At 44.6% G+C, this 11792-nt stretch overlaps 1 protein-coding gene across 1 annotated transcript in view; it reads left to right on the forward strand.

Moving 5' to 3' along the window:
* EEPD1 (endonuclease/exonuclease/phosphatase family domain containing 1) overlaps positions 1-10509 on the forward strand; it is a 63884-nt gene extending 53375 nt beyond the window's left edge. Inside the window, exons 5-7 of the mRNA XM_053409964.1 lie at positions 548-680; positions 8708-8902; positions 10031-10509. Coding sequence (XP_053265939.1) covers positions 548-680; positions 8708-8902; positions 10031-10230 — 528 coding nt within the window. The 3' untranslated portion in view covers positions 10231-10509. The remainder of the gene's footprint in view (positions 1-547; positions 681-8707; positions 8903-10030) is intronic.
* The last annotated feature ends 1283 nt before the right edge of the window (positions 10510-11792 follow it).

Here is an 11792-nt window from a genome sequence, read left to right on the forward strand (position 1 = left end):
GTCCTGGTTTGAGAACTTTACCTTGGTCTAAGAACGGATTCTGAACGGTGGAAGGGCACCAGCGGCAGGAGGCCTCAGTAGGGAAAGCGCGCCTCGATTTAAGAACGGTTTTGGTTTAAGAACGGACTTCTGGAACAGATAAAGTTCATAAACCGAGGTACCACTGTATATCATTTCTCATATATGTACAAACAGAACAACCATTTACTTTTGATTGCTTAATAATACACTTGTCTCTTTGTACATAGAGGATGGTCATCTTGATAGTCACTGCTGGTGGGTGAATGTGAATAAGGGAATGTTTTTTAAAGGTGCTGTGTTTGAAGTTTGGCATCGATGTCTGAGGGCGTCTTTCTTAAGGGAACAAATCTGGGTTATTCAAATGTGTGTGCGTGTCATAACTGGGCACATAAAGCAGTTTTCTTGAAACTTAGATGACAGAGTTTTGTGGCTGCCAACACTTTTGTCGTATTTCCTTCAAGACATTTTATATAGTAAGCGACAAATAAATGTAATTAATACTAACACATTGCTTGCACCTGTCTAGGTTGGACTGAATGACCTAACGTTGGTTAACCTTCATCTGACTCCTTTGCCCTCAGTGGGAGAAAATGCTGTGAAAAACCACGATAGTCATAAATTAGCAGCCTTTGCACAGACGCTGCAGGAAACACTGAAAGGTAAGGCCATGTTTTTCTTCAGCGTCAAGCAGTTTGCTTAAAAACAATAAAAACTAGCAGATGGGACTCTTCATCTACTTAAGCTGCAATCTGCACACACTTACCTGTTAAGTGGGATTTATTTTTGAGTAGATATGCACAGAATTGCACTGTTTATTTTCAGAAGCTGTGTCAATTCTCAGCAGTTTCATATGCCCCAGTAGTTCCTTGGCGAGGGGTGCTTCTTTGACGCAAGGCCCTTTAGAAGTTGCCCATTTGCAGGCTAGATCCAAACCTCCCCTGCAATCAGCCGTTTTACCTTTTGCAGGCTGGCTTTGTAGGGAATACATAAAGGTAAAGGTAAAGGGACCCCTGACAGTTAAGTCCAGTCGTCAGTGACTCTGGGGTTGCAGCACTCTTCTCGCTTTACTGGCTGAGGGAGCTGGCGTTTGTCCGCTTTCACAGACAGTTTTTCTGGGTCAGGTGGGCAGCATGACTAAGCCTCTTCTGGTGAAACCAGAGCAGTGCATGGAGACACCATTTACCTTCCCACTGGAGTGGTACCTATTTATCTACTTGCACTTTGACGTGCTTTCGATCTGCTAGGTTGGCAGGAGCAGGGACTGAGCAACGGGAGCTCACCCCGTTGTGGGGACTTGAACCGCCAACCTTCCAATCGGCAAGCCCAAGAGGCACAGTGGTTTAAACCACAGCGCCACCCTCGTCCATTTTGGCATCATCAGAAGACCTGATGTTTTCATCCCCAAAAAAGTTTTTGATTTGAGTTTCCATTGAAATGAGGCTGCATTTTAATGTTTTAATGTTGTATTTTAATCTTGTTTTTAAGTTGCATTTCACTAAATTTTTTTTTATATCGGTTGTTAGCCGCCCTGAGCCTGGTCTTGGCTAGGGAGGGCGGGGTATAAATAAAATAATAATAATAATAATAATAATAATAATAATAATAATAATAATAATTACTACTACTACTACATCAAGTAGACTGGTATCCAATTTAAAAAGCCAGTCAATGAATCACATACATTTTAGTCAATTCATTGATTAAATGTGCATAAAATTTGAATATGGGAAGGAACAGTTGTTCCAAAAAAAAAGTTGTATTCCTTTTTAGATGGCATACCCATGTGTCTTAGGAGACATCATTTTAAAAATAGCATCCCCCCCCCCCAGTGTCAGGGAAAAGGTAGAATGGTATTTCAAAATGGTGCTTGTCAATGACAGTTTTGATAAGCAATTGCATTTAAACTATTCCTTTTTTTTTACCTTAAATCTGCAAAGTTAGATGCAGATAGATTCTGGGAAGCCATCCTGATTTCACCGTAGTTAATGTAGCCCTTGGGCCTCTGTTGGGGGACAGGAGAGGCCAGCACTTTTGTTTACTGTTTAACAAAGGCCAAAAATGTTGGACGACTTAGCTCCATTTTCCAAGGTCAGCAGCTTAAAATATTCTGAATCAACACCCATCTCCAGTTTCAGAAGAGGTGTGTGAAGAGTACAGCTAACAAATACTCAACTTGTCATTTTTGTTTTGAGTTAAGAGGCATCAATTGTGTTTTGCTGGGTTTGATTACCCTGTTGTGATATTTTTTTAGCAGGGAGGGGAAGTATAGAAAGTTCTGCAGATCTGATTTGGACTCAGCAATACTTTGAAAGACTGGAGCTGAAGTCAAGTACGCTGTGTCACAATTTAATTAGTGCCTACCTCCATTGGTGTTGTTTTGTGTGTTTTTTTAACATTTATTTTAAAGTTGGAACACATCTTCCAGAATTGTTTTTCTCTTCTCCATTAGGCAAGTATTGATTTCTTTCTGGTTCAAATGGAGTTGAAAATAGTAATGTCCTTGCTGTTAAATGGAAGCACTCTCAGCAACATTCTGAGGTCTGTGAGGTTTTCAACACTGTCCAAAGTGTATTTACTCAGAAGAAAGTTGCACTGACTTCAGTGGCGCTTAGTACGATGGTGGTTGCAAAGTTGCATTTTCAAGTCGTCATCCCCCACCCAAGAGCCGTAGTCAAATTTATTTGTATTTCACAGACCTTCAGTTTCCAAAAGCAAAATGTTTGATTCCATACAGTGAGGGCAATTTATAAAAAGTGCACTGTAGTAACACGCCTGGTACAATTTCTAACTCTTCACTATAACACGGACATACACGTTTCAGATCTGGAATGCGGTTAAATCTTGAAATTAAATAAAAATATTTAAATAGCTGAGGGGAGGACATTGAAACGAGTTAGCGTAAATGCTTTCCTGTTTTCACATTTCCAGGGCAGGGTGGTTGCTCCCACTTTCGTGGCTGCCCCCCACCGTGGACGTAGCGAGGATTTTGGGGGGGGCAAAGTTGTTCAGCATTTTTTAGGCAATCAAAGTTGTTGAGCTCTTCTTGGGAAATCACAGGTAAAAGTACACCACCTGCTGGGGGTGGTGATCCAGAACCTCAGATAATTTAGCACTTTCAATGCTTTTCAATAATATTTGTGGATCGGGGGGGGGCATCTACCCCCTGCACCCCCCCTTGGGCCCTTGCCCCCCACCCCCTGCTATTCTGGCTAATGTCTAAATATTCCACCCATCTGATTGGGTCACATAATACGTTTATGCACCACAAAGCCACCTCTCCTTCTGTCAGCCAGGTGTATCAGTTTGGCCACATTGGCTGTTACTAAGAGCCAGCCCAGCCACATCGAGATCTGATCAAATATGATGGTTAAAGGTAAAGGTACCCCTGCCCGTACGGGCCAGTCTTGACAGACTCTGGGGTTGTGCGCCCATCTCACTTAAGAGGCCGGGAGCCAGCGCTGTCCGCAGACACTTCCGGGTCACGTGGCCAGCGTGACAAAGCTGCATCTGGCGAGCCAGCGCAGCACACGGAAACGCCGTTTACCTTCCCGCCAGTAAGCGGTCCCTATTTATCTACTTGCACCTGGGGGTGCTTTCAAACTGCTAGGTTGGCAGGCGCTGGGACCGAGCAACGGGAGCGCACCCCGCCGCAGGGATTCGAACCGCCGACCTTTCGATCGGCAAGCCCTAGGCGCTGAGGCTTTTACCCACAGCATGGAGCTGATCCCAATCAGTGAGCAGGGAAGAGGAACCACATCTTTTTTTCTAATCCGGTTAGTCTCCTACAATGTCAAAGAACTGCAAGTCCAATGAAGGCAAGCCTTACCCTAAGACCCCATTGTAGGAGGGCATCAAGAACTTCAACGGTCTAATCCAGGCATAGGCAAACTCAGCCCTCCAGATGTTTTGGGACTACAACTCCCATCACCCCTGACCACTGGTCCTGTTAGCTAGGGATGATGGGAGTTGTAGTCCCAAAACATCTGGCAGGCCAAGTTTGCCTATGCATGGTCTAATCTGACAGCCCAGAGAGATGGGATCTCTTTTTTGGGGGCCCAAGGATGACGTGGTACCTTGGAAAACAAATACTTTTATGTTGCTTGATTACTTCCACACACGTTACAGGCCTCATGTTGGATGTGGAGTTGCTATTGTCAAATGGTGCGCATGGTTAGAGTTAGGAGGAGCCGTACTTTTATAGGGGGTGGTACTTAAGGGTGGCGTTGTGGGTTAAACCACAGAGCCTAGGGCTTGCTGATCAGAAGGTCTGCGGTTCGAATCCCCGTGATCGGGTGAGCTCCTGTTGCTCGGTCCCTGCTCCTGCCCACCTAGCAGTTCAAAAGCATGCCAAAAAGTACAAGTAGATAAATAGGTACCGCTCCAGCCGGAAGGTAAACGGTGTTTCTGTGTGCTGCTCTAGTTCGCCAGAAGCGGCTTAGTCATGCTGGCCACATGACCCGGAAGCTGTACGCCGGCTCCCTTGGCCAATAAAGCGAGATGAGCGCTGCAACCCCAGAGTCGGCCACGACTGGACCTAATGGTCAGGGGTCCCTTTACCTTTTACTTATGGGTACAATGTACCAGCAGCTCCCCCCCCCAAAAAAATGTTTAAAGTGTGACACTTACTGTAACAAATTAATGCTGAGTCCCAGCACTTTTTTTCTTTAAAACAAAAAAACCAAAAACGACTGAGGAGTCAACCTAAGATGAAATGATGGGTGCTCTATAGACTGTGAGGGTTGAATGGGCAATGGGTGCATGCGTTTTGAAAACCGCTATGTGCCTTCGCTTTTCATTTAACATCTTTGTGATATTTACAAGACTCTGTGTTGTGACAATAGGATATTTACCAGACCATGTGATCTAGACAAAACTCTTACCTACTGGTCCTTGGTCAAATACCGATTTCCTTTTTCTTAGTTCCCCCCCTCCGCCCCCTGGCTTCCCCCATTGGTCTTACTTGGTCGTAGGATAATTTTGGATGGATATTTACGTTGGAAGATTAGACTAGAGAGGCCCAACCATATTGGAAAGCACAGTTAAATCCCATGTGGCAATTGCATACCTGTCAGAGATAAAACGAGTATCATCGTAATGCCTTTGTAGCAAGTATAGCGTGAGCACACTTGGAATACAGTGGACTGTTCCAGCCACTGTGTCTCAGAAATGATATTTAGAGCTGGAAAAGGTCCCGGAAAGGATAACCCAAAGGAGTGCAGTGTAAGGCTATCTGTTGTTTGTAATTATGACTGTGTACTGCCTGCAGGAACAGAGGCGGTATGCAGAGAGGGGAATTGTCCTACCATTTCTGGACTTCTCATAGACATTTTGTTGGCCGCTGTGGGCAGAGGGATGCGAGGCCGGTTTAGATTTGGTTGCATTCAGCAGGGATTTTTGTACATTCTTATTTCCCAGCGTGCACCCCATGCACACAGAGAGGTGTGTTTTGCCATCTGTAGAAACATAGCTGTCAACCGTCCCTTATTTGGCGGGAAAGTCCCTTATCCCAGCACTGTGTCCCGCTGCTGTCCCTTATTGATGATGTCCCTTAAATTTCCCGGGTTTCAAAGGAAGCAGCTCCTCTCCCTCCCTCCCTGCCGGCCAGGGAGGAGGGAGGCTCCAACTGTGTTGCTTGGCTGCATTGCTCACCCAATAAGGAGTCTAAGAATGACTGGGGGGTGGGGCTTGCATGCCTTGTGCCGATCAAATCGGCCATGTTGCCTGGGGACTCGCCTTTGCTCAGTGCTTCTCAGCGGAGAGGTGACGGTGGTTTTCCTTGCTGCATCCCCTTTGCCGGGTTGCTGCGCTGTGGGAAACACCACTTGAGGCTTTGTTTGGCTGCTGGCTGGGCTTTCTGCCTTTGGCTCGGAGGGGCTCAGAAGTCGAACATACCTGTGCTCGGAAAATCCCTTATTTTGGCTGCTGATCCCTTATTTTCGAGGCTGCTGGTCCCTTATTTTCAAATCTCTAAGTTGACAGCTATGTGTAGAAATCTGAATAGGGTTTGCATGCTTCCCACCTGCACAGAAATGCAATCGGTGTAGGAAAAGTTTGCATTTGAAGCTGCTCTGCTAGGTTGCAATGGCAAGGCTGTGCTCTTGGAATACTAGATAGTGCTGTTGAGTAGGAGCACCCTCTGCTGGCTGAAGGCCTGCATAGCAGCAGAAACGTAGGAAGCTGCCTTGAACTGAGCTCAGTATGTACTGGCTTCTCTGACTGGCAGCAGGTGGCTGCAGAAACAGGCTGGCAGCCGTCTTTCCCCTGCCCTATGGGGAGATGCTAGAGCTTGAAACCAGGCGCCTTCTGTGTGCAAAGCAGCTGTTCTCAGCGCTGAGCTACAGCCCTTCATCCTAACTCCCCCTGTAGCCTTATGAATCAACAGGAGATATTCTAAAAATATATCCTACTCAAAAAGCAATAAATTTCCTCCGAAACAGGCACCTAATAGTCTTTGCCACCTGGTATCATGCGAGCATAAGTCAGTAGTTGCATTGCGTGGGTGCATTTCACAATGTACAGTATTACGGATTCTTAGCATGTTAATTACGGACGTTCATTGAATTTTGAGGCTCTGTTTTTTGTCAGCACGGCATCCTTATTGAGCTTGTCGTTTGGAGTTGTCTGGGAGCTGAGCATGAGGCACCGTCTTGCCAGGCAGAATGCCAGCGCTGTCAACTCCGAGAACAAATGAAGAAACTCGGAGGGGGAAAAGAGGGTTGGCAGCAGATTATACGGAAAGATCAAATTTAAACAAAGCAGGCTCACTTAGAATTCAGCCGCAGTGTTGCAGCTGGAGGAACGGAGTTATACACAGAAATTTAGCAATCCAAATCTAAAGACAAAATAAGTATAAAATGATATACCAAAGGTATTTAGTTATAGGAAGTTTACAAATATTTATGACAACGTTGTTTTAAGCATTGAAGAAGTAGCTACTAGAAAGTTGACTCTTAAACATCTTCAGTGGGTGGTGGTCCTTCGGCGGGAATTTTTTAAAATCTGTATTCTCTATATGGTCACATGGGACACCATAAATTGAAACAGGAGGGTTGAGCCACAGAGGTTGTAATCCAATACCCACCTTCCAGGGAGGAAGCCCCATAAAGCTTAATGGGACTTACTTTTGAGTAGATTGCACTGTTAGGATGACGTGTGTGTGTGTGTGTGTCTGTCTGTCTGTCTGTCTGTCTGAAAAATTCAGGGGCTTGTTGGGCAATTGATCAACTGACATATGGTATTTCAGCAGATCTTTGTCAAGAGCTATTTGGATGCTTGGCTTCAGCTAACTATGGTGTGTATACACCGTACATCCCAAAGAATCATGGGAACTATAGTGCTGGGGATTGTAGCCCCATAAGGCAAACTGCAGTTCCCATGTTTTGGGGGGGGGTGGTCATGTATGGTGTGTTGCGGCCTGTGTAACTTGGAACAAGAATGGAAGTCCAACAGTTTTTATATTCTTAGAGGTTTGGTTTTTAGAGGTGTACAAAGCACACTTTAGTGATGGGACCTGGAAATGGGAAATGGAAGTTTATTGTTCTTTTATAGCATTGTAGATGGTCAAAGGTCTACATAAAATTGGTTCTTGATGAAGTCTTGGAGCAACCACATAACCCCCCCCCCCAACATTTTTCTGATGAAAATAAGGATGTCCTATTTATTATTATTATTATTATTATTATTATTATTATTATTATTATACTATTTACACCCCACCCAATTGACTAGCTTGCCGCAGCCACTCTGGGGTGCTTCCAACACATATAAAGACATAATAAAACATTAAACTTTTTTAAAAGGCTTCCCTGTACAGGGCTGCCTTTAGGTGGCTCAGGGGTCAACATACCCTCCAACATTTCTCCAATGAAAATAGGGACACTTGGGGGGTCTGCAACCACTGTGGATGTGAGCGCCTCACTGAAGCGGGGCCTTCAGCGTAGCTGCCCCTGTTCTGTGGAGCAGCATTGCTGTCAGGATGTCACAGGTGCCCGATATCTGTACTTTCCAGAAAGGACATTTTTGCTCCCACAGGCTTTCCCAGGTGGACAAATAGGCCTCTGCCATGAGTGTCCGCAGTGTCTTTGTTTTTAAATCCACCTTCTGTTACTTTTTGCGCTGTCATTAACGGCTTCTTGGCTGTTTTTCATTATATTTGGTACATCGCCTTCAGACCTATGTGGAATATGATTAATACGTAACAACAGCAGGCTAAAAGCCAGAGGTCTTGCTGGGGGAAAGGTGGATTTTGTGGAGAGATCTGATGGATGAGTTGGTGGCCTCACACCAACAGTCACAGAAGTTCCATGCTCAGGGGAGCAACACGAAAAAAGGGGCAGAGTTGAAGAGACCTTTGAGCAGTTGAGGGTGGAAGAATAAGAGCATGGTAGGGTATTTTGTGGGCCAGGCATGGTAAATCTGTTGGACTCCCGCAGACCCAACCAGCATTGCCCAGTGGTCAGGTTTGGTGGAAGTTGCAGTGTAGCAGCACCCAGAAGGCCACAACCTCTCCACTCCTGTTGTAGGCCTATTCCAACCGACTTCTTGAGGAACCCAGAAGATCAAGCAACCCTTAACAGAGTCTGAGGAATAAAGGTCCTGGACCAAGAATACAGCTGCTTTCTTGATACGCTCCACAATCCTATCACTTAACTCTTTCTGTATTTATTTTTGCTCTCCGCACTCCTAGGAGAAAAAGACATGATCATTTTAGGCGACTTCAGTCAAGCCCCCGACAGTGGCGACCACGACCTCTTGAGGAAGGAGAAGTTCCATCCTTTGGTCCCCGCCAGCACATTTACAAACATCAGCACAAAGAACCCTCAGGGCTCCAAGTCCGTGGACAACATCTGGATCAGTCGTAGCTTGAAAAAGGTTTTCACTGGTAAGGTTTCGTTTTGGGAGGAAGTTTAAAATATCAAGCTTTGATTTTTAAAAAATACCTTATTGTTTATGACAATGGTTGGATGGATAGCCAAAAGGTTGTATGTGGCTTGTTAAGTGGCAAATTTCATGTCGACTTCTCCTAGCCTATTTTACACTTTACAAGCGACATACACAATGTTCATTATTGGTGTATGTTCACAGAGTTTGATCTGTGTTTGTTGGAGTAAATATATGAAGCAGAGATGTGTCTATTTATAAAAATAGCGTGCACACAACTGGGATCTGAAACTCATCCCAGCTCCTCTGGGTCTGCTACTATATATTTCCCTATGTTTGCGGATCCACATCTCTCCTTCTTAGTTTACAGGTTTAACTTTGTCAAGACTTCCTGCAGGGCCACAAAGATTAGAAACGTCGCTTTTCAGAGTGCCTAGAAATGTACTATTTCCTCTTGATTTTTAAAGAAATGCATTAGTTGCCTTTAGGAGATGCCTTTATAGACGTGGGTGGCGCTGTGGGTTAAACCACAGAGCCTAGGACTTGCCGATCAGAAGGTCGGCGGTTCGAATCCCCACGATGGGGTGAGCTCCCGTTGCTCGGTCCCTGCTCCTGCCAACCTAGCAGTTCGAAAGCACACCAGAGTGCAAGTAGATAAATAGGTACCACTCCGCCGGGAAGGTAAACGGCGTTTCCGTGTGTTGCTCTGGTTCGCCAGAAGCGGCTTAGTCATACTGGCCACATGACCGGGAAGCTGTACGCCGGCTCCCTCGGCCAGTAAAGCAAGATGAGTGCTGCAACCCCAGAGTCGGTCACGACTGGACCTAATGGTCAGGGGTCCCTTTACCTTTACCTTTATAGGCAGAAGAAACAGTGATAGGCTCATTTTTTTGGGTTGGTTTTTTATTTTCTATCACTTTATGATCTTCTTCTGAAAGCATGAGCGGTTTTCATGAGTCTCTTCATGGTCCTCCGAGGAACTAGTTAGGTGCAAAGCCATTAGATGCTCCTAAAAGATATTCACTCAAAGGTCAACATTCATATTCCAGACCCTTTGCTTTGTGCCATTGGTGGTTTCCCCCAAGTATTCACACCCATCTTTCTCCCCTGTAAACTATTCTTTGCACAGGTCATTGGGCAGTTGTGAGAGAAGGTCTTACGAACCCCTGGATCCCTGATAACTGGTCGTGGGGTGGAGTTGCCTCAAGCCACTGCCCTGTGTTAGCTGAATTTTACACCGAAAGGGACTGGAACAGAAAGGAGATAACACGGAACGGAAATGGCGTGATAGTGGAATGCAGCGACTCAAATGCGAAACATGAGCGATGATGAAAGAAGATGCAAACCACGCCCTTTCCTCGAAGGGGTGGTCAGAAGATCCCTTTGCTCAAGGCCTGACAGTGAACCGGAACTGCCTTTTTTCTCATTTAAAAAGAATCCGCTTCTGCTTTTAACATCTCCCTTTTCCATTCCCACCTCTGTGTCCCTTAATGGATGTTTTAGGGTATCCCATCTTTTGTGTTTTGTGACTTTTTACGGGGACTTGGTGGACACGGATGTGCTTGGATACCTGACAACTCCAAATAAAATGCACTTTTTAATACTGTACAGTCATGATCTCCCTCTCTGATTTCTAATGAAATGTCACACAATACAGATAAAGAGAAGCCCACGAAAGGGCAGATTAATTTATAGCATATGTATAGCATATGTAGTATATTTCAGTGATAAACAGACTAGTGAATGCTGTTTGCTATCCTATCACTTACAGTAGGAATTGTGGCAGCATACTGAACATGTGTTGGGAGTATTCACAAAATAGGGAACACACAAGTCTGCAGCTTGGCTTAAGCGATTGCTCTAAAAATTTGTTCCATCTACATGCGAAACTGAAACCTGAATAACTATTATCTATCCAGTCAAGCCCTCCAGAGCAGGCACCCCCAAACTCTGCTCTCCAGATGTTTTGGGACTACAATGCCCATCATCCCTGACCACTGGTCCTGTTAGCTAGGGATGATGGGAGTTGTAGTCCCAAAACATCTGGAGGCCGAGTTTGGGGGAGCCTGCTCCAGAGCGTGTATGGCATTATAAGGAAAAGGATAAACTTTCACCAAGGAACTTAGGCTTTCATAAGAGCTACTTCATATATTCCAGTTCTCATCTGCAAGCTGTATTTTATATAGCTGAAACTAACATTTGAAAAATACCTGCATGTTTCAAAAGTATTGATCTCTGCATAAATATACTAGACCAGAATTATTCCTGTAGCCTTCTTTGGTGATCACTCGTAGCCGAGTAAAATTGTCTTCCATAAACACAGTTTATAAACACAAGATTAAAATGGTCTGAATGGAAAGGGCCCATTTGGGGGAAGCTTCACTTATTTGAACTCCAGAGTTTTCCTAAGTTTCACATTGGAAACTTTGGTCTTTGGTTCTTCTACAGCATGTTTTACTGATGGGAAAAAATGGTCCTGAGTGTTCTCTAGCATGAACTCAGCCCTCTGAAGTTTCTTTCCTAATCAAGCTCACCGTTCCTGATCTGTTTATTATAAGAAGCAAGTGAAGACTTGTTTGAAAATAATTATTTGCCCTATGGTTTTCACTGTGTGTTACTGAAATGTACTTCTGGCTTCATATTTCACTTCACGGAATATCACTGTTCTTCTAGAAACATAGCTGATAAATTTTAAAAGCAAAATAACTAAATATATTTTGGATATGCATGCACTTCAGATGTCCATCAGTGGCAGGTATGCAAAAATGGTCTGTAAGGAGTAGCTGTTAAAACTGTAATTTGAAAAAGTTTAACCCATGAGCTTGCTGAGCAGAATACAGCCTTGTGTTTAGATCTGCAGACTAATAACTCCCTGTTAAACCCATACACCA

This window comes from Podarcis raffonei, chromosome 12, assembly GCF_027172205.1.
Source record: "Podarcis raffonei isolate rPodRaf1 chromosome 12, rPodRaf1.pri, whole genome shotgun sequence".
Classification (NCBI taxonomy): Eukaryota; Metazoa; Chordata; class Lepidosauria; order Squamata; family Lacertidae; genus Podarcis; species Podarcis raffonei.